The sequence below is a fragment of the Hydra vulgaris genome, chromosome 14 (assembly GCF_038396675.1).
Source record: "Hydra vulgaris chromosome 14, alternate assembly HydraT2T_AEP".
Lineage (NCBI taxonomy): Eukaryota > Metazoa > Cnidaria > Hydrozoa > Anthoathecata > Hydridae > Hydra > Hydra vulgaris.
Genome location: NC_088933.1, coordinates 13,221,849 through 13,245,618, shown reverse-complemented (window position 1 = coordinate 13,245,618; position 23,770 = coordinate 13,221,849). Strand labels below are relative to the sequence as shown.

At 29.8% G+C, this 23,770-nt stretch overlaps 3 protein-coding genes across 3 annotated transcripts; all 3 read left to right on the top strand.

The window, feature by feature from the left end:
* Positions 1-854: 854 nt before the first annotated feature.
* LOC124819218 (uncharacterized) lies at positions 855-3,189 on the top strand. Its single transcript, XM_065818235.1, has one exon. The coding sequence runs from the start codon at positions 1,021-1,023 to the stop codon at positions 2,953-2,955; it is 1,935 nt and encodes a 644-aa protein (XP_065674307.1). The 5' UTR covers positions 855-1,020; the 3' UTR covers positions 2,956-3,189.
* Positions 3,190-7,074: 3,885 nt separating this feature from the next.
* On the top strand, positions 7,075-8,313 carry LOC136090930 (uncharacterized). The gene has a single exon (XM_065817907.1). The coding sequence runs from the start codon at positions 7,075-7,077 to the stop codon at positions 8,311-8,313; it is 1,239 nt and encodes a 412-aa protein (XP_065673979.1).
* A 10,222-nt stretch (positions 8,314-18,535) lies between these two features.
* On the top strand, positions 18,536-19,231 carry LOC136090929 (uncharacterized). Its single transcript, XM_065817906.1, has 2 exons — positions 18,536-18,587; positions 18,795-19,231. The coding sequence occupies exons 1-2, from the start codon at positions 18,536-18,538 to the stop codon at positions 19,229-19,231; spliced, it is 489 nt and encodes a 162-aa protein (XP_065673978.1).
* The last annotated feature ends 4,539 nt before the right edge of the window (positions 19,232-23,770 follow it).

The window sequence follows — 23,770 nt, the reverse complement described above, 5'->3', positions numbered from 1 at the left end:
TGTATGTAAAATAAGTAAAATCTACATAAACATTTATCGTTTGTTTTTTAATTTTTTTAATTTTGTTGTTTTATATAGTGAGTGACCGTATTTTTTATATATTTTTATATTTATGAGTGACCGTAAACGGATTAACTTAGTAACAGATTTTTTAAGTTTTCAGTTAAAAATAATTAACGTTAAAATTCGTGATTCAAATACTTTGTCAGATTCAGCCTCATTACGAAAAACCAATAAATTAATAACAATATTAAAGTAAGACAATAAACATTGAAATCTAAAATTTCAATATATGCTATATTCTCAAAACTTACAATTACTCTTTATTTTTAGAAAATACTTTTTTTTAACTTCATTCTTTTTTTACTTTTTGTTCAACTAGAAGGTTTTTAAACTAATATTATTGTTGTATATACACATAAAAGCTGTTGGTAAATACTGACTTTATAAATATTTATCATTTCTATATTTTATTTTAGAGGTTTTGCACAAATTCATTTAGACTTAAAATAAGCCGTGACACAGTGGTAAGAGCCCTTCCTTCAGAATCAAAAGTTCCGAAGTTTGAGGTCTGCTCTTAGTAAAATAAAATAAAAATAGAGGCGTTAACTTTCTACTGAAATGATCTTCATCGTGCTTTGTGAAAATACTATTAAGTTTTCTTAGAGCACATAATAGCCTTGAAACCTCCCTTCTTCGTCCTTTAAAAAAAAAGATTTATCTTTTTCTATATGTATGTTTCTGTATATCCATGTTTCTAAATAAAATGTTAAAGTAAATAAAATATCTATATAGATTCTTTTCTTTTTTTTAAAGTTGGAATTTATAAATGAAATAAAAAATAAAAAATAAGAACAGCGATTGACTGAGTACATCTTTGGATTGAGGTGCCAACCATGACGTCAATCCGATACAAATATTGTTTGAATTATTATTTAAACAATATATTTAATAAAACAAACTTGATATCGCAAAACTGATGGTTTTATAAAGTAACTTTTTAATCGCTATAACAAGAACATGAAGAAGACTTTGCTGACAATCCGATTTTTTTTTATAGCAAGTTTTATAAATATATACAAGTCTAAAGTTTTAGCTGAGGACATAGGATTCGATCATAGTCGAGATTATATCTTCATTGAAGACGAAGGTGATTGGGAAAAACTTATTCAAACATGGAAAACACGCGCAGTAAATGATTTTAAAAATGGATATAGAATAAAGAGGAATGCCTATACAAAAAATAAAGTACCGAAATTAGAAGAAATTGAAAAATTTATCAAAACATTTGAACCTGCCTTTAAATTTGCACAAAAAACCATCAAAGATATTGTGAAAAGCAGTGCTGTTTTAACTGGTCGTTTGAAAACTGCTTACAGCATTCAAGGAAAACTCGAAAAAAGTGGAACTACTCTCGAGAGTTTATATGATATTATTGGACTAAGGTTAACTTGTCAAACAGTTAGCGATTCTAATCAAATAACCAACGTTATTGAAAAAGATACAACAAATTTTGAAGTTATAGAGAAAAAATGTAGCGGAATGTGCCCTGGTGCTAAAAAATACAGGGAAGGCGGGTATAGGAGAATTCATCTCATTCTTCGTTTAAAACCGGATAACAAAACAGCTGAGTTACAAATTGGTACACCATTTACCAACTATTGGGCGGATTGGAGCCATGACTTTATTTATAAAGGACCCGAAGTAATTACAAACCAAACAACAGTGAAGAATTACTCTTTATTCCTAGCAGATTATTTTTTAAAATTAGATGAAGATCGGAATCATATGCCAAAATGTCCAGAAATATTAGAAAAATCAAATGCTCTTGATATTTTAAAAAAGACTTTACCAGAAAAAGACGCATTGAAAATGTTCAATAAAGTTAATGAACCCTCTAACGCTTGCTATTGGTGGTACGATATGCGTCTAGCTTTGCCTGAAAAAGCTTCCGGTAAATCAGAAACATCTTTCAAAAATCGCAGAAGCTTAGACCTAAATCGGTTGCAGCACGATTTGGAAACTAATTGCGGCCATACAAGAGACTATATTTTAATTGATGACAGCCCTAACCTTTGGGATAACCTTATGAGTGATTGGCATAAAAAAACACAAAGCATCAGGTTTAAAAGAAGTAGCTTTACTATAACTAAGTTACCAACATTGGATGAAATTGAAAAATTTATTCAAACTTTCAAACCTGCGTTTGAATCATTACAAAAAAGTATTAAAGATATAGTAAAAAACAATGCAATTTTAACGGGTCGTTTAAAGGAAGCAAACAGTATTCTGGGAAAACTAGAAAAAGACAATACTAGACTTCAGGATTTAAATGATACCATTGGTCTAAGACTAACATGTCAAACAGTGGATGAATCTCTTCGAATTGTGGATAAAATTAAAAAAAACAAAAAAAATTTTGAAATTTTGAATGAGAAATGTTATGGAATGTGTCCCAATGCAGGAAAATACAAAGAAGGTGGGTATCGAAGAATCCATCTCATTCTTCGCCTAATACCAGAAAGTAAAATGGCTGAATTGCAAGTTGGTACACCTTATACAAATTATTGGTCAGATTGGAATCATGATTTCATTTATAAAGGCCCGCCAGAGATCAATAATAGTAGTGATGTCAACCGTTATTCGTTGGCGTTAGCCGATTATTTTCTGACATCAGATTCGAGCAGATCAATTTTACCATTGTGCCCAACGTTTTTACAAAATGCAAATGCATTAGATATTTTAAAATCGAGTTTACCATTACCTGATGCTGAAAAAATGTTTAAAAAAATAGGTGAACCACCAAATGGTTGTTTTTGGTGGTACGACATGAAACTTGGGCAAACTGAACCAGATACTAAACCGACATCACCAAGTGGATCCAGTGCAAGTTCGTTGCGTTTTAATTTATTTACGATAATTCTTTGCATTGAGATATTATTCACAATGTTTTAGAACTATTTTAACAGAACTATGAGCGTGGTTTAATAATCTCATTGCGTGATTGTATTGAAAGATTATAATGATTACAATGAATACATTAAAAGATAAATTTTGCAAACGATATATTTTACTGTAATAAAAAATATAATTGTGATAACATTACTGTAATCACGATAAATTTATATCAAATCTAAATATTTAATTGTAGTAAAAAAATAATAGTAAACACACTTTGCAAAAGTATTACTAGCGCTTTATTTATTGTAGCTCTATTACAGTCATTATAGTTTGGTAAAAAAAAAATGAATGATCAAAAAAAATGCAAAAAAAAAACTTTTTTTTAAGAATGTTGAACATGAAATTGAATGAAAGAAATAATTAAGAAAATAATGTTTTTTGCGCAACGTTTGGGAATTCAGACGAGAATATTTTGTATTTACTTGCTCATATACTTTACTATATTCCGGAACAAATAATTTCCTGCGGCTTTTCTGATATCAGAGTTAAATTTTTTTTATTTATGTTGGGTGTTTTTATTTATTACTTACTTCTTAGAAATATACTAAACACTGTTTAATCCAGGATTCGTGTTTACAAATCGTGACGTAGAATAATAGAGTTATATCTATATTTTTTAACGTTGAGAGATTTTCACTTAATTTACAGCTGCTGTTGTTTATATTGTTGTTGTATATATAAAATATATATTTTTATGTTATTTACGTTTTATAACTAATCTTATATTATTAATTTTATAATTTTTTTAAATTGCTTGTATACAAATTAATTTTTAATTCCAACTTTATTAAATAAGTTGAAATTAAGAATGGAAAAACAAAAACATACGTTTTTAAATATTGTATAAATAATGATAAAAAGATTAATATACTAAAATCATAACATTTTGAACACAAAAATAATGTTATAAATAAACAGAAAAATTATATTTTTTTACCATAAAAATTGGGAGATTTAACCTTTTAATCTAAATCGTCTACCGATAGGGTAGGGTGGGGCAAGATGACCCGTGGGGCAAGAAGTCTTTTTGCTTATGTGCATGGCCGTATTAAGGTGGGGGCGGACGGGCCGCAGCCCCAGGCCCTTATTAAAAAAATAGGCCCTAAGGCCCGTGACTTTTTTTTTTTTTTTTTTTAGGGAACCAGATAAATATTCCTATGTTTCTCAGTTTTTTTAAATCAATTTATTGGGAGCTGCGGAGGCGTTGTGAATAAATAAATGAATAGAGATATACTATATCTCTATCTTCATATATTTGGCGGAATTTTGGTACTCGCAAATATTTTTTAAATTATCTTTCCGCATAAAGATGTTTGAGAACATTCAAGTTATTTATGTTTCCATCCATGTCCGCACAACTATCAGTTTTTAAAAAACACGCTAAAAAAATTAACTACGTGACATAAATTTTTTAATTAAATAGGTTTTATAAGAGAATGCTTTTAAAACATTCGTTGATGTAAAAACCTTTTAAAGGAAAAACAATTATATTAGTGAATGATTTTAAAGCACTCTCTTATAAAACCTATTTGATTAGAAAATTTATATGTCACGAAGTTAATTTTTTAGCGTGTATTTAAAAAACTGATAGTTGTGCGGACATAGATGGAAACATAAATAAACTTGAATGTTCTCAAACATTAAAACATCAAAAAAAAAATTATTTTATTTTATGATCACTTCCGTTACCGCAGAAAATTACAGCATTGCTCATTCGTTTACAAAATTAAAATAAAAAATGAAAAGGAGCGGCCTGAGCGGTTGGGACAAAATGCAAAAAAAGAAGAAGAATGAGATTCAATTAAATGAATTATTGAACAAAAATAAAAAAATGACTGAGTTTTGTAATACTGCAAGTAGTGTCTCGGTATCAGTTACAGCGAGAGCGAGTTCAAATTCACTAACTATGTCAATAATGTCAGCACCAGTTCCAGGTAGTGCTAATAGTGTCCCTGCAGACTCAGCAACAGCGAGTTCAAACTCACTATGTCAGCACCAGTTCCAGGTAATTCTAATAGTGTCTCAGCAGACTCAGCTACAGCAAGTTCAAGCGTCTCAACTATCTCAGCAGTGTTACCCCTGGCTCTGACGACCCACACAGTTAACACCGATGTGGCTGAGTGGATTATAACCGACGACCTGCGTGAGTATTTCAGCAAAAGTGCAGATGGGTTTTTATCATGCCAACATATGGATAGCGATTTTAAATTATCTACTAAAGTACTGCCTGGTGACACTTTTAAGTTTAAAGGACCGTGTACAAAGTCCCTTTTTTTCCGGGAAAAAGTGAATGGTGAGAAAATTAAGAGAGACTGGATTTGCTATTCCCCATCAACTAGTAAGGTTTTCTGCGCCCATTGTAAATTATTTAATTCAAAATGTGGAATCGGAGCATCTGCTTTGATGTCATCAGGATATGATGATTGGAAACACGCTGCAAGAGACTTAGCTCGCCATGAAACAAGTGAAACCCACATTCAATCAATTGAAACCCTTTTAACACGTAGGAAAGCTGGAGAGCACATTAGTAAGAGGCTCACAGAGCATGATATAGAGCATGATGACTGTACTAAGGGCATACATGTACTTCACTTCTCTGTTTGACCTTTGCCAAATTGTTACCACCCAATGATCTATATCCTGGAAAACATATGAAAAAATATTTACATGATAAAACAACAATACAATACCTTAAGAATTTGTCAGTGCACAGTAATAAACATTGAGTTTATGAATGAATTTTTGTGTATTTGAAGCATTGTTTATTTTTATTTTTTTAATTTTTTCATTTAAATACCAATACTATTGGTATTTTCTTCCTTTATTGGAGGTGAACACATTATCAATTTAATACACGTACTCCACTGTCTCAATAGTAAATATACCTACAGCTCAGCAGTTGCTTTTTGGGGTTGGGGGTTTGGGGGACCCTAGACCCCCTAAGTAGGAGGGTCTGGGGGGCAGCTGCCCCCCTGACCCTCCTACTTAGGGGGTCTAGGGTCCCCCAAACCCCCCCGGCTGGGGGCCTCCGGCCCACAGACCCCCGGGTTTAGCCTCGCTAACGCTCGGCATTTTTACCTTACCGCCACATTAGGCCCTCCTATACTTACAGCCCCAGGCCTAAAAATGTCCTAATCCGGCCCTGCTTATGTGAGAGTATCATAGGACGGTAATGTTTTATCCCTCTATAATACTATTCATAAAGTTAAAACAAAATTGTGGAATAAAAAATGCTTTTAATATTGCTGGTAGGTGAGGTTTAAATCGGTTTATTACTTTTTGGAGTATTTTGTTAGTAAATTGCTTCTAATTTTGAATGTTTATTGGATTGGCAATACTTATGCGATTAAGGTAAGAAATGTGTTGTTTTATAGAGGATTTATCCCACAATAATATATAGTCAAGAAATTTTATAACTTAGCAATAAAATTAATTTTATTTGTATTAAACTTGCACTCACTACAGATGAGGCAAGATGTCCTCGGGTACGTGGGTAAGATGCCCTCAAAGGGCTTCTTGCGTCGTGGTTTTACGGAATTTCTACCATTTTTAAAGTGGGTTTAGAACATAAAAACGTTTACTAATTTAGTTATTGACAATGCTTTTATGTTGGTTTATATGTTGATAACTATTATACATATTTATAAATAGCTTTTTAAAATAATTTTATATATTAAGTAAATGTTATAATGTGTATGCTAAGTAAAATGAAGCTGTATCACATGCTATTGCTGCAATTCAATACATATTTGTAAAACTTTTACGAATATGCATTGCATTCAGCTGAATGAAGTTGTATTAATACAACTTCATATATTATTACATGCGCATAATACAATTTCTACTAAAAAGAGCTGTGTTTAGCATGCAACATCATATTAATAATTGTAACATCGTGTTATTGTTAATAATCTTGAGTAATTTTGTATGTACATGTAACTTTAGTAAGTTCTTATTTAACTCAAAGAGAGTTAATTTATAGATGTTATGTAATGTATAAAATAATAATGTATTGAATAATTATATAATACTGTGTATATGTTGGTATGTTTATATAATTAAAATTTTAAGGTTTTAATATTTCTTTAGATACATATTTAAATATAACAAATAATGGTGAGAAATTATGTGCGAAAAACACAGAGAGGTGCAACAAATGATAGAATAAAGTCAGCATTAGATGTAATAAAGATGGGCTGCAGTCTAAAGAATGTTGCATCAGAATTTAGTATTAATAAAAAAACATTACAACGTCATCGAGATGGAAAAGTAAAAGTAGCTGATGGTTTGTCTCTGGGTGGAAAATTTTCTGTTTTTAGTAAAGAATTTGAATTAAAGATTGTTACACAAGTTCAGATTATGGAAACAGCATTATTTGGCTTGACAACAATAGATGTGCGTCGCCTAGCATATGATTTTGCTAAGCAAATGGGAATCGATAATCCTTTTAATAAAGAGTCAAAAATGGCAGGAGTGGATTGGCTGCGAGGATTCATGTCTCGCAATCCACAACTTTCTATTCGAACTCCACAAGCCACCAGTATAAGCAGAGCCATTGGCTTCAATAAATCAAAAGTAAATCAGTTTTTTTCAGTATACAAGTCATTATTTGAGGAACATAAGTTTTCAGCCAAACAGCTCTGGAATATGGATGAAACTGGAATCACAAATTTCCATAAGCCAGGAAAAATAATTGCAACGAAAGGCAAACGACAAGTTTCGAAAATAACTAGTGGAGAAAGAGGTGCTACTGTGACAGTTGTGTGTGCAATGAGTGCAAGTGGCACTTATGTCCCACCCTTATTTATATTTCCCCGTAAGCGAATGACTGATAGGCTGGCTGTTGGTGCACCTTCAGGCTCAATTATTAGAGTTAGCTCCAGGGGATGGACTGATTCATCTTTATTCATTGAATGGTTAACACATTTTGTTGCTGTGACTCATGCATCTAAAACTAATGAGCTATTAATTGTACTTGATGGTCATCACAGTCACAAAACACTTGAGGCCATTAACTTTTGTTGTGACAATGGGATCCATCTCATAACTCTTCCACCTCATTGTACACACAAGATGCAACCTTTAGATCGTACATTTTTTAAACCATTGAAAGTTGGCTACAATACAGCAGCAAGCAACTGGATGTTATCACATCAGGGTCGTAGAATTTCATTTTTTGACATGGCAGGTATTTTTTCAACGGCCTACAACTTTACTGCAAACGTTGACAAAGCAATCAATGGTTTTAGATGCTCTTGTTTGTACCCTTTAAATGACCTTATTTTTAATGATGAAGCCTTTGAAGCAGCTTTGCTCACTAATGAAGCTGAGCCATTGAAAATCTGTCAGTAATCTAGTGAATTGCCTAATTTGCCTCTTGTTGCACCTATACAGTTGGCAAATGTCATGAGCACAACAACTACTGCTGCAAAATTGAAGGCTGTTAATGATGCAGTTTTGCCAATTGTTGATGAGTATCTTGGCCTTAATTCTCCCTTAAATATTTTGGAAAAAATTTCTCCACGTCCCAAAATTCCTGTTTTAAGACAACGAGAGAGAAAGACAGAGTCAGCTGAAAACCTTACTTCTTTACCTTTCAAGAAGCGACTAGAAGAGCATGAAAACAATGTAAAAAAAAAGCAACAAGCAGTCATATTGCGTAAAGAAAAAGCTGCACTTAATAAGGTGATCAAGCAAAAAATGAAATCAATAAATTTGAAGACAAAAAAGGTGAAAAAGCATGAAAAGCAGAAAGCAGAAAGACCTAATGGCATAAAGAAACAAATGAAAAGAAAAAAGATATGGTTTCTGCCTCTGAAATTTTTATCACTGATACAACTCTATGCACCATATGCTCTTTTCCATACAATGTGTCACCATTTGATGATTGGACACAATGTAGTAAATGTACATCTTGGTACCACTTTTCATGTGGTCCAGATGATTCAGACTTATGCTACTACTGTGAATCATAATCATTTATATGTTATTTGAACATTCATGTTAGTGATATAAATTAAAAAAAGTTATTTATCTTCAAGACAATTGCATAGAATAATTGCAGTGTTTATATTTCAGTTATTTTAATAAAATGTTAAGAGTTTTAATAAAGAACTATTAATAGCTTTTATTTTAACTGATAGTTATTTTTAACAACTGTTTAAAAGGTTTGGGGCAAGATGCACTCTTTGGAGCATCTTGCCCCACGGCTGGGGCAAGATGTCTCCTTGCACAGTTATTAGTTTTTTTAATTTTAAAGTTTATCATCAGTAATAAAGTAGTTATTTTATCTTACCCAATGTCTTCTCTTAAAAGTAGACTTTGATATTAAAAAGAAAAATTACAAGAAAATGTAAAAGTATTTGTTATTTACGCTAAAGTTTGTTAAGGGAGGCATCTTGCTCCACCCTACCCTATGCTACTTTATCTTATACCAGATATAAGATAAAATATACAAGCATTCAGTTTAACAAATTTGATATTTTGATCTTCTAATTTAACGAATTTAACAAATTTTTAGTTTTAAAAGTTTGAGAGAAAAAATTACGTTAAATTCTTTCAACATTAAAAGAGGGAGATACTCTATTATTTTAACGCCACAAATTGCTATTAAAAATAATTATTTTGGCGTATGTTTTTAACTTATTTTTTTAATTTTTTTTTTTTTTTTAAAGAAAATCACTTTAATACCTTTGTCTTTAAAAATTGGTATTCTTGTCATACTTCCCAAACTTTGCGCGAAAAAGACGAAATCTAGAAAGTGTGGAATTTGGAAGTTGTGACATTTTTAAAGAGTAAAGTGCAACAAAAAATATACAGAAATATGGTTACAATGGAAAAAAAATATATACAGAAATATGGTTACAATGAAAGAAAAAAAATATACAGAAATATGGTTACAATGGAAGAAAAAAAATATACAGAAATATGGTTACAATGGAAGAAAAAAAATATACAGAAATATGGTTACAATGGAAGAAAAAAAATATACAGAAATATGGTTACAATGGAAGAAAAAAAATATACAGAAATATGGTTACAATGGAAGAAAAAAAATATACAGAAATATGGTTACAATGGAAGAAAAATAAAAAAAAGAGTAAATAAAACAAAACTTTATTGACAACGTATAACAGATTTAGCAGGGACTTAAGTACACACATTATTATTTATTTACAATTCGTCATTTATAAACATTTAAATGACTACAAAAATTATATTTACAAAATATTTTTTGACACTTTTCATGTTTTTATCAATAACTATGTTCCGATGACGAAGTCCTTGATACCATTCTATTTACATTTTTCCATACACATTTTCTTGCCTAATGTTTTTAAGCTGATGAGCTTGATCAAGGAAGACAAAAACAAAAGATAACAAAAAAAAAATTATATATATATATATATATATATATATTTTATCATACAGTGTTAAGAAAGTTCTTCCAATTTGTAACACAATCAAAATGTCTGAAACAAATGATTTTAAATCGTTTAGTTGTAATTTTTCAGAAATGAGACATTTCTCATCTGATGAAAACTTTGATCCAGATATTAATTATTTTAATGACATTATTACGGATTGTTCATATTACTATCAAAACAAATTAGAAGAATTTTTTTATAAAAATACAAAAAACAATGTTTGATCAACTAAGAATTCTTCATATAAATTTCAGAAGCTTAAACCGCAATTTTAAAAATCTTCTCAATTTTTTACGAGAAACCAAAAATTTTTAAAATATAATTTGTTTAACTGAAAGCTGGATAACTAAAAAAGACTTAAATACTACTTCAAATTTTAACCTTCCTTACTTTGAGTTAATTTCTCAAGAGAGACTTAACAATAAACGCGGTGGAGGAATTCTTATTTATGTAAAGAAAAATATTACACATTATATTAGGAATGATTTAAGTGTTTCCGACGGCGACAAAGAAATTTTAACTATTGAAATTCTAAACAATTAATCAAAAACATTTTACTGAGTTGCTATAAGCCTCCGAACGTTGTGGCCGAGAACATGAGCATGTATTTTGAAGAAAACCTTTTCAAAAAAGGCATCCTTGAAAAAAAAAAGAATTTTGTTGTAGGGGATTTCAATATGAATGCTTCAATTACACTACGGACAGTAGAGTTAAAAATTTTTATGATTCTGTTTTCAATATGGGAGCCATTTCTTTGATAAATCACCCTACCAGAGTAAATCCAAAATCAGCTACTCTAATTGATAACATTCTAACAACTGATATTTTGACCAATGACTTTAATAAAGGTATCTTAAAAACAGACATATCTGACCATTTCTCTATCTTTTTTACCTTTAACTTCAACTCTAAGATTATGACTAAAACTAACATAAAAGTTAGTTACGCAACTATAACCAAAAAAATGTTGAGCAATTTAAAACACAATTATCATTGCTTCATTGGAAGAACATCGACTTTAGTGATAAACGCAAACAACATTTACGATAATTTTTTTAATACATTTTGCTCTGTTTATGGTGTCAATATTCCTTTATATGAAAAAAGAATAAATCAAAAAACATTAATTCTCCCTGGGTTACCAAAGGTTTAAAAATCATCAAAAGTTAAGCAGAAATTATACATAAAATATCTAAAAACAAATCATTCACCAATGAGAAAATATACAAAGATTACAAAAATCTTTTTGAAAAAGTTCGAAATAACTTAAAAAACATTACTATTCTAAAATTCTCAATAAAGCAAAAAAAATATATAAAGCAGTTGGACCGGATGAAATCAATGGCCGGATGAAATCAATGGCCGGATGAAATCAATGGCCGGATGAAATCAATGGCCGGATGAAATAAATATTCAATCGAATAAGTAGTCTTTCCTGATCAATTGAAATTTGCTAAAGTTCTTCCACTATTCAAAGGTGGTGACAAATCTGACATTAGTAATTACCGGCCTATCTCTATCTTATCTATATTTTCAAAAATACTAGAAAGAATCATGTTCAATAGAGTATTTAATTATTTTAGTTTAAATAATTTATTATACAACAATCAGTTTGGCTTTAAAAAGAATAACTCAACTGAACCTGCAATTATTTAGTTAGTACGTGAAATTTCCAATTCTTTTGAAAAATCTCAATACACATTAGGAATTTTTATCGATCTTTCAAAAGCATTTGATGCTGTCGATCATGATATTTTGCTTTATAAACTTAATTATTACGGAATAAATGAAAGAGTAATTAAATGGTTTCAAAGTTATTTATCTAATAGAAAACAATTTGTTCCTGGTAATGAACTTAATCATAAACAGTTTTTAAATGTTTCCTGTGGTGTTCCGCAAGGTTCCATCTTAGGCCAACTCTTTTGTTTTTAATATATATTAACGACTTTCATAAAGCATCAAATCTTCTAAGTATTATTTTTGCTGATGACATAAACTTATTTCTCTCTAACAGTGACATATATCTACTATTCTCCATGATGAACAAAGAACTTCAAAACATATCTAAATGGTTTAAAAGTATCAAATTAACATTAAATGTAAGCAAAACAAAATGGATTTTTTTCCACCCGCTCTCCAAAAACGTTCTCTACTCCCAAATCTACCAAAAGTTCTTATTGATCATATTGAAATAAAAAGAGATTCTGTAACTAAATACCTGGGGGTTTTTCATTGACGAGAACATCTCATGGAAACATCATACTAACTATGTCTGCTCGAATGTTTCAAAAAGTATCGGAATTTTATATAAGGCGCGTACTCATTTAGATAAAAATAATTTAACTAAACTTCATCATTCTTTTATTCATAGTTATATAAGTTATGGAGTTATTGCCTGGGGTAGCACTGATCAAAGCAAGTTACAATGTCGCTAACGCCGTCAGAAACATGCAATCCGTTTGATTAATTCTGCGGATCGGTTCGCACATTCCTGAATATTTTCTAATCAAATGAAAATCCTTGATATATATAAACTAAACGTATATAAAAATTTATCTTTTGTTTATATGTAGAAGTATGATTTATCTCCTTTATTTTTAAAAGACCTTTTTATTTTGAAACCATTAAGCAAGTTTAACATGAGGAATAACAATTATTTAATGAACCACTCTGTCAAACAAAGTTTAACCAATTCTGTATCACTTATTGTGCAGCTCATCTCTGGAACAAAATTATTTTGCCTAACCTCGGCTTACCCCTAACTTATCCTGTTTTTAAAAATAAATTAAAAGATCTAATTCTCTCTATTAAAAATATCTTTAATTTATCTTGTGATAAAAATAATTTTTACTGTCATGTATGTTCAGGTTTTGTTTTATACTTGCTTACAGTTTATTTTCATTTATCTAAGTACGACTTAATGTTTTTATGTTATTTTTACGTACTCTTATTGTAAAAAGGCGTTTTTATAATATTTTACGTAATCTCTTTTGTAAAAGGCTTCTGAAGATAAGATCATCGCGATCGTCTTTTAAAAGCCTTGTTTGTATTTGAAAAATATGTAATTTTCATATATTACGTTAAATGTAAATATAATAAAATAAAAAAACATGTTCAAAGCCTGTAAGCACACAGTTTATTCCATTCTCTTTTCAAAATGAGTGAGATGTGCGTCTCCAGGCTTGGTATATATATTAAGCCCGCAATGCAAGATGCCGAAGGACAATAAAAACTAATACCAGTACTATAATAACTAATACCAGTATTATAATAATACCAGTAAACCAGTATTGTAAAAGTAAATAGCTGTGGTGTACTGGTTAGAGTTCTGGCTTTAGAACTGGAGGTTTGTGTCTATATATGCATTATTGGTAAGGAAAGAGGAGTGAAATTCCTATAAAAATTTAATTCCACGGTGCTCTGTGATGAGACCGTTAGGATTTCTTGGAGCAGCTAAGAATAAATAAATACCATAAGCATAGACTTTATCGTAACTAAACAAGCAATTTTTCCAGCAATTAAAAATGGTAGATAAATAAAATGTCGTGTATATTTTTTAAATATAATGAGACTATTTTAAGTAAAAAAAATTTGTTGAGGTACTCCTCCCATTGGGGTACCTTGACACACTCGCATCATTAAAAAGTAAATAAAAAAGTATAAAACGTAGAGGGAAGGCAGATTTTTACTCAAAAGACAAACAAATTAATAACTATAACCCAAATAATGCATCCAATAGTCTAAATTACATTTTAGAAGTCCAGATAATATATCGTTTTAAATGTCATTCTTAATGTCAATGCTTCAATAAATAATGGCTTTGTATCAAAATTGGATCTACTAAAAACTAATAAATTATTTTGCCATCAAAAAAACACAAATTTTGACTCTTTGCAGGCCTATACAATTTTTTTTAACACATAGCTTTAGTAGTAATGTTTCACCTTATGAAAGTGACTGTCACAAATCTTGAAATACCTCCACAATTACAATGCTTCATGGTGCTTCATGTATCATGGTACCCCACTCCCATTTATACGTTTTGTTACTGAACTAAAAATACCTCATGAAACGTTACTAAAGTAAATAGTAGTCGGAAGGAATTACGAGTAAACCTGGTAACAGTAAAACAGTATAAAGCTAAAATTTGGCACACAGAATGTAGAAATTAGTCATCAGATGAGTGTAAAAAAAGCCCCGTCGATTGAGCTGCGAAAATCGTTTCAAAATGTGGGTCAATTTTAATAACTCCAAAATATGGTATTTTGGAGTTTATCAATAGAGTAAACTGGGGTAAGAGTAAACGGTTTAGCCTCAAATTCAAATATTTTTTTAAAGAAAAAATATTTTATGTTTATTTTCTTTTTTTTAAAGAGAATTTTTTACATTATATAAATATATAAAAATTAAGAAAAAATCTTTTGAAAATCTTTTAAAAAATCGATTTTTATGAAGAAAAAAAATTTACTTTTCCCCACATAATTGGAGAAAAGTAAACTAGTTAATTTTTAATAATAATTTTTAAGATATTCAGAAAATCAAAACTGAATAAGGATATTAAGAAAAACAATCAAAATTAATTAAAATAAAATGAAAACTAATCTTATTAAAAGTTAAGTTTGCAAAAAGCTTTTTAATCAAATATACGAAAAAAACTATTTATAAATTAAAAAAAAGAGTTGTTTCATTGGCAGAAGCAGGTTCGTGGCATTTTTTCATGCAAAAAAACTCTTCACCCATTTTGTATTTTTTGGGTAAACACGATCGGCAAACCCAAGACTTGCAACTAAAAGCTTCACATTGGTACCACATTTTGTTTTGAGTTTGAGGCAATGCTTCTTCCCAAACCTTGCGACAGATGTTGTAAATACGGTGTTTGGTGGTCCTCCTAGGCATAAGTCTTTGTACAGACGTGATATTGATTTGCAAACTACGAAAGGTGGCAGAATGGTACCGGTAGCGTTGACACAATTACCGACTGTGTAATTAATCTTTTTGTTGTTACCAACCAATTTTAAAGGGCGTTTAGCCCCGATCCTGCAAATTATATGCTATTTACCTAGATTGCCTGAAAATTCAATTTCGTCAAAATTCCATAAATTGCACGCAGTGTTATTGTTGATATTTGCTTCAAGAAATTGTTTTTGAAGTGTATTGAAATAACTTGTTATTTTGTGTTCGGTACAATAGGAAGCTCTGAGAGACGAAATATTGCCTACTAATCTGACGCTTAATTTATGACTTCATCGTTTTGTGAAACTTTGATACCATTCTCGTCTTGGTATACCATTTGGAGGAAACAGATGACTTTGATTTGTAGATACTAAAAATCCGCCAATTAATGTGATGACATCTGCGAGGGTTCTGCCGAAACTGAAACAAGAACAAATTCAAATGCTGTACTTAGCACGGTAGTTGTACCTCTACCATGTGATTGGACTTTGTTGTTCACACGCTTGTGAAGAGTTGCCTTCGGTATATTGTATGCCTCTGAAGCTTTACTGAGGGATATTTTGTCTTTTTTGGTTTGTTCTACTGGAAGTTGCAATTGCTCTTCATTGTAAGTTGTTTGCGTTTTACGAATGTAAGTACGAGTCATTTTGTTTTAAAATTTTTTTAATTAATTAGAAAATGCTGTCATATTTATTTAAGTTTTAAATAATTAATAACTATTAATTAGTTTAACCGCGCTTATCTTAATGCATAAGTGTGAGCAATTAGCATATTTACCTTTCTCCCCAAAAACATTTATATTGGTTTTTTGCTCATAACTTTTTTCCGGAACTAGCAAATTCAATTTTGAAAAGAAAACCTTGATTTTCATAAAATTTTCTACAAAACAGCCTATTTTTTATTTTAGTAAAATTTAATTTTAGTTTCGGGAGTTTTGAAGTTAATTTTTTGGAAAAACAACTTTTTTTTTACGAGGGTGAGAACTTTGAGGTTTGCTAAGACAAAATTAAATTTTTTCAATATAATTTTTACACCTTTAGATAGAGCACAAAATTCTCTACAAAACGGTGCCTCGCATTTTTATAGATTTTTTGTTTAATCTTTCAACAAATGCAAAAGAAACAAAATTGGGAAAAAGCTCACTTTTTTTTCGTTTACTCTTACCCCAGTTTACTCAATACCATATTAAATTACACAGGTAAACAAAGTTGATTTTTTTTTCTTATTGCAAACAAAAACAAACTTTTCTATATGTATAGTTGATGCTGAATCCAAATCTGGTAACATTTTTTTTTAGCACGTATAGTTTTTAAATTATTTAAACTTTTTCATATCATGAAAATGTACGTAATTGTATAAGAATGGAGTGTTTGATAAATCACATTTTATGCTTGCATAAAATGTTCAAAACTATTGTATTTCAGATCTAATGTATGTTACTTTTCCCAAATTAATGGTTTGCAAACCATTTGTTTTTAAAAAAGTATCATATACATTAGAGTAAGCTAAAGCACAATAGTTTTTAAAAATTCCATTACATTTAAATAAATTCTATATAACAAAATAACACTGGATACAATAAACTTTAGAATAAAAATATTTTTCGGTTGACCCTAACTACCTTTGTTATTTTTTGAATATATACGTAAATATTCCTTATTTTTATCTTTAACCATCTCATAACTCAACGTTGAAATCAAACGTTAGATCAACGTTAAATAACAAACCAAAAATCAACGTTAGATTAACGTTGATTTAGCATTGTTTCAACGAACTTATATACGAGATTAGAGCTGCTTTTTGCGCCGTGACTCTTTAAATCCACAAAACATTTATTTTTTGTTGATTTTTATCTTGCTTATATTTTATCAATATTGTGTTGTTGTGAGTAAGAAAAGAAACAATAACTGTTTGTAAACTTATAATAGCTGTCGTAGTACAATATGTTTTAGACATCTTAATCTTAATTGTTACAGTTTTCACTTATTATTATTAGTATTATTATTGATAGTTAATTTTATATTAAATTGTTAACTGTTATTATAGTTTTGCAATTAATCTGCTCCTTTACCATTTTTTTAACGCAGGTAACTAAATTATAATTGAAACAAATAAAAACAAAAAAATAATTTAAACATTTTTAAAACAAAAAATTATACAAAATTAAAATCATACATAAAACGGTCTTGGTAAAATCGCGTCATCGGTATCTTCATCATCAATATCAAATTCTTTATCGTCTTTATCAGACTCTCATTTTGATTTGATGCACGTTTTTCACTATCCAATCGATATGGTGCGAACTTCAAACAGTCTTCATTACATACATATTGTAAGTTTTGTTTTAAATCGCAACATAACTTTTTTTTTATTTGTTCAACTTTTATGAAAAATGACTTTTTTATCGTTTTTTTTTTAATTATTTTATCAAGTATTTATTCAAAGGAATCTTTTTGCTATTTTTATTTTACTTTGAATAGCATCAAAAAAAAGATTTTTTAAATCGCGCCGGCTAACTTAAAAATGATCATTCTGCCAGCGCTTTCATGTGCGCGGGCATTAAATTTTAAACGGAGAAGACTGTACGTATATATATATATATATATATATATATATATATATATATATATATATATATATATATATATATATATATATATATATATATATATATATATATATATAAATATATATATATATATATATATATATATATATATATATATATATATATATATATATATATATATATATATACACGTATATATATATATATATATATATATACATATATATATATATATATATATATATATATATATATATATATATATATATATATATATATACACGTATATATATATATAAATACACGTTTATATACATATATGTATATATACATACAGTTAATTACAGATAACTCACACCTTCAGGGGACCAAGAAAAATGGTTCGACTAAACGAATGTTTTACTCAAGCGATGTATAAGTGAAGTTTGAATTAACTGGTGTTCAAAATACCAGGATCTAAGTATATATATATATATATATATATATATATATATATATATATATATATATATATATATATATATATATATATATATATATATATATATATATATATATATATATATATATATATATATATATACACTGGCGAGCAAAAAAAAGTGAACAGCGACTGCTTACGCAGATGATGAAAGAGCAAAGTACAGAAACTCATACAACTGAGTTTATTTTTGATCGTAATATCAAATAATTTACGTTTATCTTTCAAAAAAAACATGAATAAACTTCTAAACATTAGATATGAATACAGTGAACGTTGTCAGCAAAATCTGTAGTTGATATTAGAGCGTGGGTGAAATAGGACGTATTATCGCTATATTATTATTATAAAAAATAAAAGGAAAAAAATGTCTCCAAATAAAAGGCAATTTTTTTTTTTTTAGTTGGTTATTATTATGTAAACATTAGTGTTGGTGGAGTTCACAAGATACTTTCACGTCAGAAAAACAATAAAACAACAGCTAGAAAAAAAGGTTCTGGCAGACCAAGAAAAATGACGGAAAGAGATTGCCACAAGTTAAAATTGAATGTTTTAAAAAATCGAAAAACCATTATGACGCATATTGCAGAAACTTTTACATGTTCTGATGATAAAAAGGTTAGCCGATGGACAATTTCGAGGCGTCTTAAAGATCAGGGGTTCAAAATACATTCATGTAAAAAAGTACCTCTTCTTACAGCACGCCATAAAAAGGCAAGGTTAGCTTGGGTAAAATATAATAAAAACACAGACTGGACAAAAGTATTATGGTCAGATGAATCACGATTTTGTTTGCATTCAGATCGTCCACAGATGTGCATTAGACTTAAGAACGAATAATTAAATCCAGATTGTATTCACCAAACGGTAAAGGGTAATCTTGGAATTATGGTTTGGGGTTGTTTTTCTGCCAAAGGTGTGGGCAGATTGCATAGAGTCGAAGATGGATTACGAATAAATTCCAAAGAATACATTAGTATTCTACAAAAATCTTTGCTGCCCACACTGGAAGAATTAGAAGAGGATGAAATTAAATTTCAACATGACAATGCTTCTTGCCATACGTCTAAACAAGTTAAAAAATGGCTCAAGGATAACAATATCTTCCTTTTTGAAAATTGACCTGCCCAAAGTCCAGACCTTAAACTCATTAAAAATTTGTGGGACTATATGGATAAAGCGGTCCATAAAAATAATAATTCATCTTCGGATGATCTTTGGGCAGCCATAAAACAAGTTTGAGTTACGATACCTGACCGTTTGATAGCAAATTTAATTGAGTCGATGCCGCGTCAATTAAATGAAGTGATAAAAAATGGTGGTGGCCACACAGAATATTATTTTTTTTTTCAAAATGAGTCGTATATATGTGTATGTATATGTATTTAAGAGCCATTGTCTGAGAAATCTAGGCAAAATAAGCAAATTTTGGAAGTGATGTCTTCAAATTGTACTCATTTTTAGATATTTTGTAAAATACAATGAAAATGGGCCACTGGTATTTTTTTTTCAAAAATTTTTATTAATTACGGAGACATTGGGTCCCAAAATTTGGCCCGTTTGAGAAAATTTTGCGCATGGAGTGCAATTGCTACTTTGAGGAGTAGTTTTAGCAACATGAATATGGCAAAAACATTTCTTTTTAATTTTTTTACTAATCTGGGTAGGTTTCTACAGTAAAAGTAAAAATTCAACATGATTACATTTTCAGTTGTCTACAAATCGTGGTCCGAAACCACAACATTTGAAATTTTACCTTAACTTTGAGCTCTAATATCTCTTAAGGCCAATACTTGCACGTAGTTTTTTTTAGGTGTTTTTGAAAGACACTAAGACATACATTGATTTTTTGAAATCAAAACTATGTGCATGCAATCCAAAAATCACTTTTTGCGTTCAACGCGCTTTGATAGATTACCCATAACAACTGTGGCCTTAGGTCCACCATAAACAGTATAAGTTATTTATTTTCCTTAAATATGCATCTTCCAATATATGAAAAAAAATCCATGTGCTCTGGTGATAAAAAGCCTACAGAAGTCCTTGAAGTAGCCTTATTTTGCCAATTTTTTAACTAAAAAAATACCCTAGCAACGGTATAGATATACTTAGCAACGGCTACTTTACAGCCATATCAATTAGTGCTGCTATTAAAAATTTTAATATAATACTTTTTTATAAAGAAACTGTACAAGAGAACTTGAAAAAAATACATATAGCACTTAAAATAAAAACAAATAAAAACTATATATAAATAAATACAATGTTCTATCTAATATAATATATTATATCAGGTGGAATATTGTATATATATATATATATAAATATATATATATATATATATATATATATATATATATATATATATATATATATATATATATATATATATATATATATATATATATATATATATATATATTTGTGTTTATTTTATATATTAAACAGAACATTTTATTTATTTCATTTGTAGATAGAACGAGATAATACTGCGGGGACGAAATGACTGCCGACTTAGTATGACATTTTTGTTAATGACTACTTGGTACATACCATAGTTTACTTGAATTACATAACATAATTTTTTTTCAGCAGTTTTCAGAAGAAGAATTAAAATTTGTTAGTAAAAACTGCATTTTTTTAATATTAGTCAATAAACAAAATATGTCAGAGAGCAAGAATAAAGTCAGTCCTTATGAGAAATACATATATTTTTATAAAGAGAAGACTTCTTGTGGTCCCTTTAAGCGTTGGAACAAAGATGGAATCTTTCAAGTTAATGAATTAACTGCTGACATAACTAATTATTTACATGCTTTAAAGGTATGAATAATATTAGAGTATTATTTGCTTTTTTATTAAAAGAAACAGGATTTCTTTTTCCATAGGTGGAAAATCTAACGTTACTGTTTTATAGCTTCTACCGACAAACCAGTGGAATGAAAAAACCTTGATTGAAAACCGACTACAAGCTTATCTTTCACGCTATGACTCATTATGTGCGTACCATCGTTTTTCTTTTGGTATTGGCTGGAAGCAGCCAAACAGTTGTCAACACCCAAGACATGAATTTCAAATCGGTAAAAAAGCACCAAAAATTAAATCCATCCCTTTGAACACCCTTGCTGCTTATAATGAAAAGAATTTATCACTTCCTGTTGGAGCCGTATTTTGCTTCAGCCACCTAAAAAGTATTTCTACAGGTAACAATATTGACATGTTAGAACCAGCTCCAACGCCAATAAAGTCTTGCTTTCCTGCTGATGACATATATGTTCCAGATATAACAATCATTTCAGATGAAATTATCGAAGAATCAAAAAAAGCAGCTAGCTCTTTGTGTGAAGCATTTAGAGCAAGTCCACTGTCCTTTCAGATAAAGCAAAAGCGAATAGAAGACTTAACCCCAGGAACCAAACAGAAAGGTAAAAAGAAATTTGAAAAATTTAAAATGCAGCTTGAGAAGATATTTGCTAAAGCAATTGCACCAGGTCAATCAGAGGTACTAATTTCTCAAGTGTTACACAATGAGGATGAAGATGGTTCAACACAATTGGTTCCAGAAGACCTTGTTGTACCAGTTAAGATGTTTCAAGAAAGCGATTCTGTAGGACAAATTTTTTTGCTTTCAGTTATTAACCATAAAAAGTACACTAAAGAAGCATTAATGAAAATCTTTAATTGCAAAAAACATCAAATTAAAAAAGCACGCAAGTTTCAAAAACAAAACAGAGAACTTTCCATACCAAAAAAGGAAAAGGTAAACATATGCCAAATGCCACAGGAAAAAATAGAACATTTTTCAGAATTTATGTTTTGTCGAGGTTTGCTGCAAGATGTAGTTTATGGTGTAAATAAAATAAAGTTTGACAATGGAGAGGAAAAAAAAGTGGCTAATGCCATTTTAATGATGAAGTTTAGCCATACAATCACATTTTATAAAGAAGTTTGCCAAGAAACTAATTATCTCCCTATGTCAGATACTTCTTTATGGAGAATTCTTCGTGGAATAAAACCTTCTCAAAGGAAAGCTTTGGCTTGTCTTGATGATGTCACGGCAGCTGGCATGGATGGGTTTCAAACTTTGATTGCTATTTCTAAAAAGTGGAGGTATAAAAATATTACTAAGTTCCTTGAAAAGGGTAAAAGGTATTTGAAGAGTAATTATCCTTTCAAGTGTAGTGAAAGTTCCACTTTGCATAGTCACTCTACTTCTTTTGCTCTTTCAGATATAGATCCAGACTTGAATCAACCCTTTATAGCTGCTGAAAATGAACAATGTTTTGACTGTGCAAACCTCATTTCAGCAATCAACCAGGTTCGTGAGTTAGTTATAGAAAGTAAAGATGAAGATCTTCTATATGATTTAAATGTGGCTACTGAAGATGTTGAAGCCTATATGAAGCATGAAATACGTGATGCACAACAAAAAATAGCCAAAATAATGGCTTTTGAGCAACTTGATGAGGAAACTGGTTTTTGGCTGAAAGATTTTTGTCAGAAAATTTTGCCAGCTAAATTCCGTGAAAGCCAAAAGGATTATTTCGGAATAAAAGGAATGACTCTACATGTTGATGTCTTCTTCTTCCATGAAAATGGTTAAATGAAAAAAAAAGTCTATTTCACTGCTGTCTATAGATGTCAGCAAAGCCTTGTTGATGTACTCTGTTTAGCTGATGTTGTTTTAACCAAAGTTCGAAATGATTTTCCTTGTATAAAAAACCTTTATGCTAAGTCAGATAATGCATCAACTTATCATGGCAACTTCTACTTAGAAGCTCTTTACAAAGTTTGCAAAGCAAAACAATTCTTTCTTAAAAGGTATGATTACAATGAGCCGTCACGTGGAAAAGATCAATGTGACAAAGAGTCAGCAGGAGCGAAATGTGTCATAAGGAGTTTTATTGATGCTGGAAACAATATGTTGACTGCAGAAGATATTTATGAGGCTCTTCATTATGGCAATGGAATTCAAAATGCTGATGTCGCTGTAATTACAATAGACTCCAAAGCTTCTACTTTATCAGGAACAAATCTGATTCCCAGCATTAATAGCTATCATTCTTTTCAGTTTTCCTCTGATCACATGATAATGTGGAGATACTTCCGAACTGGAAAAGGTAAAAAATGGAACTATACTAATGTGACATTCCATTCTTCAGTTCAAATTGTTAAGCCCCATAGTTCAACTTGCAAAAGTCATACTGCGCCATCAGTTTCCAAAAAAAAACGTGTTGATAGAAGTGTTAATACTCTTAAGTTTTGTACACAAATTGGTTGTGCTGAATCATTTTGATTCAGCACAACCAATTTGTGTACAAAATTATGATACTGAGTTATTAGCAGAGCATATACTTTCAGAAAACCACACTTCTCAAT

Excerpts from the sequence above, each read along its gene's own strand:
- LOC136090929 (XM_065817906.1), top strand. The coding sequence starts at position 18,536 with ATGATGAAAGAGCAAAGTACAGAAACTCATACAACTGAGTTTATTTTT. Across the intron at positions 18,588-18,794 it reads AACTGAGTTTATTTTTGATC|TTGGTTATTATTATGTAAAC; the intron begins GTAATATCAAAT and ends TTTTTTTTTTAG.
- LOC124819218 (XM_065818235.1), top strand. The coding sequence starts at position 1,021 with ATGAAGAAGACTTTGCTGACAATCCGATTTTTTTTTATAGCAAGTTTT.
- LOC136090930 (XM_065817907.1), top strand. The coding sequence starts at position 7,075 with ATGGTGAGAAATTATGTGCGAAAAACACAGAGAGGTGCAACAAATGAT.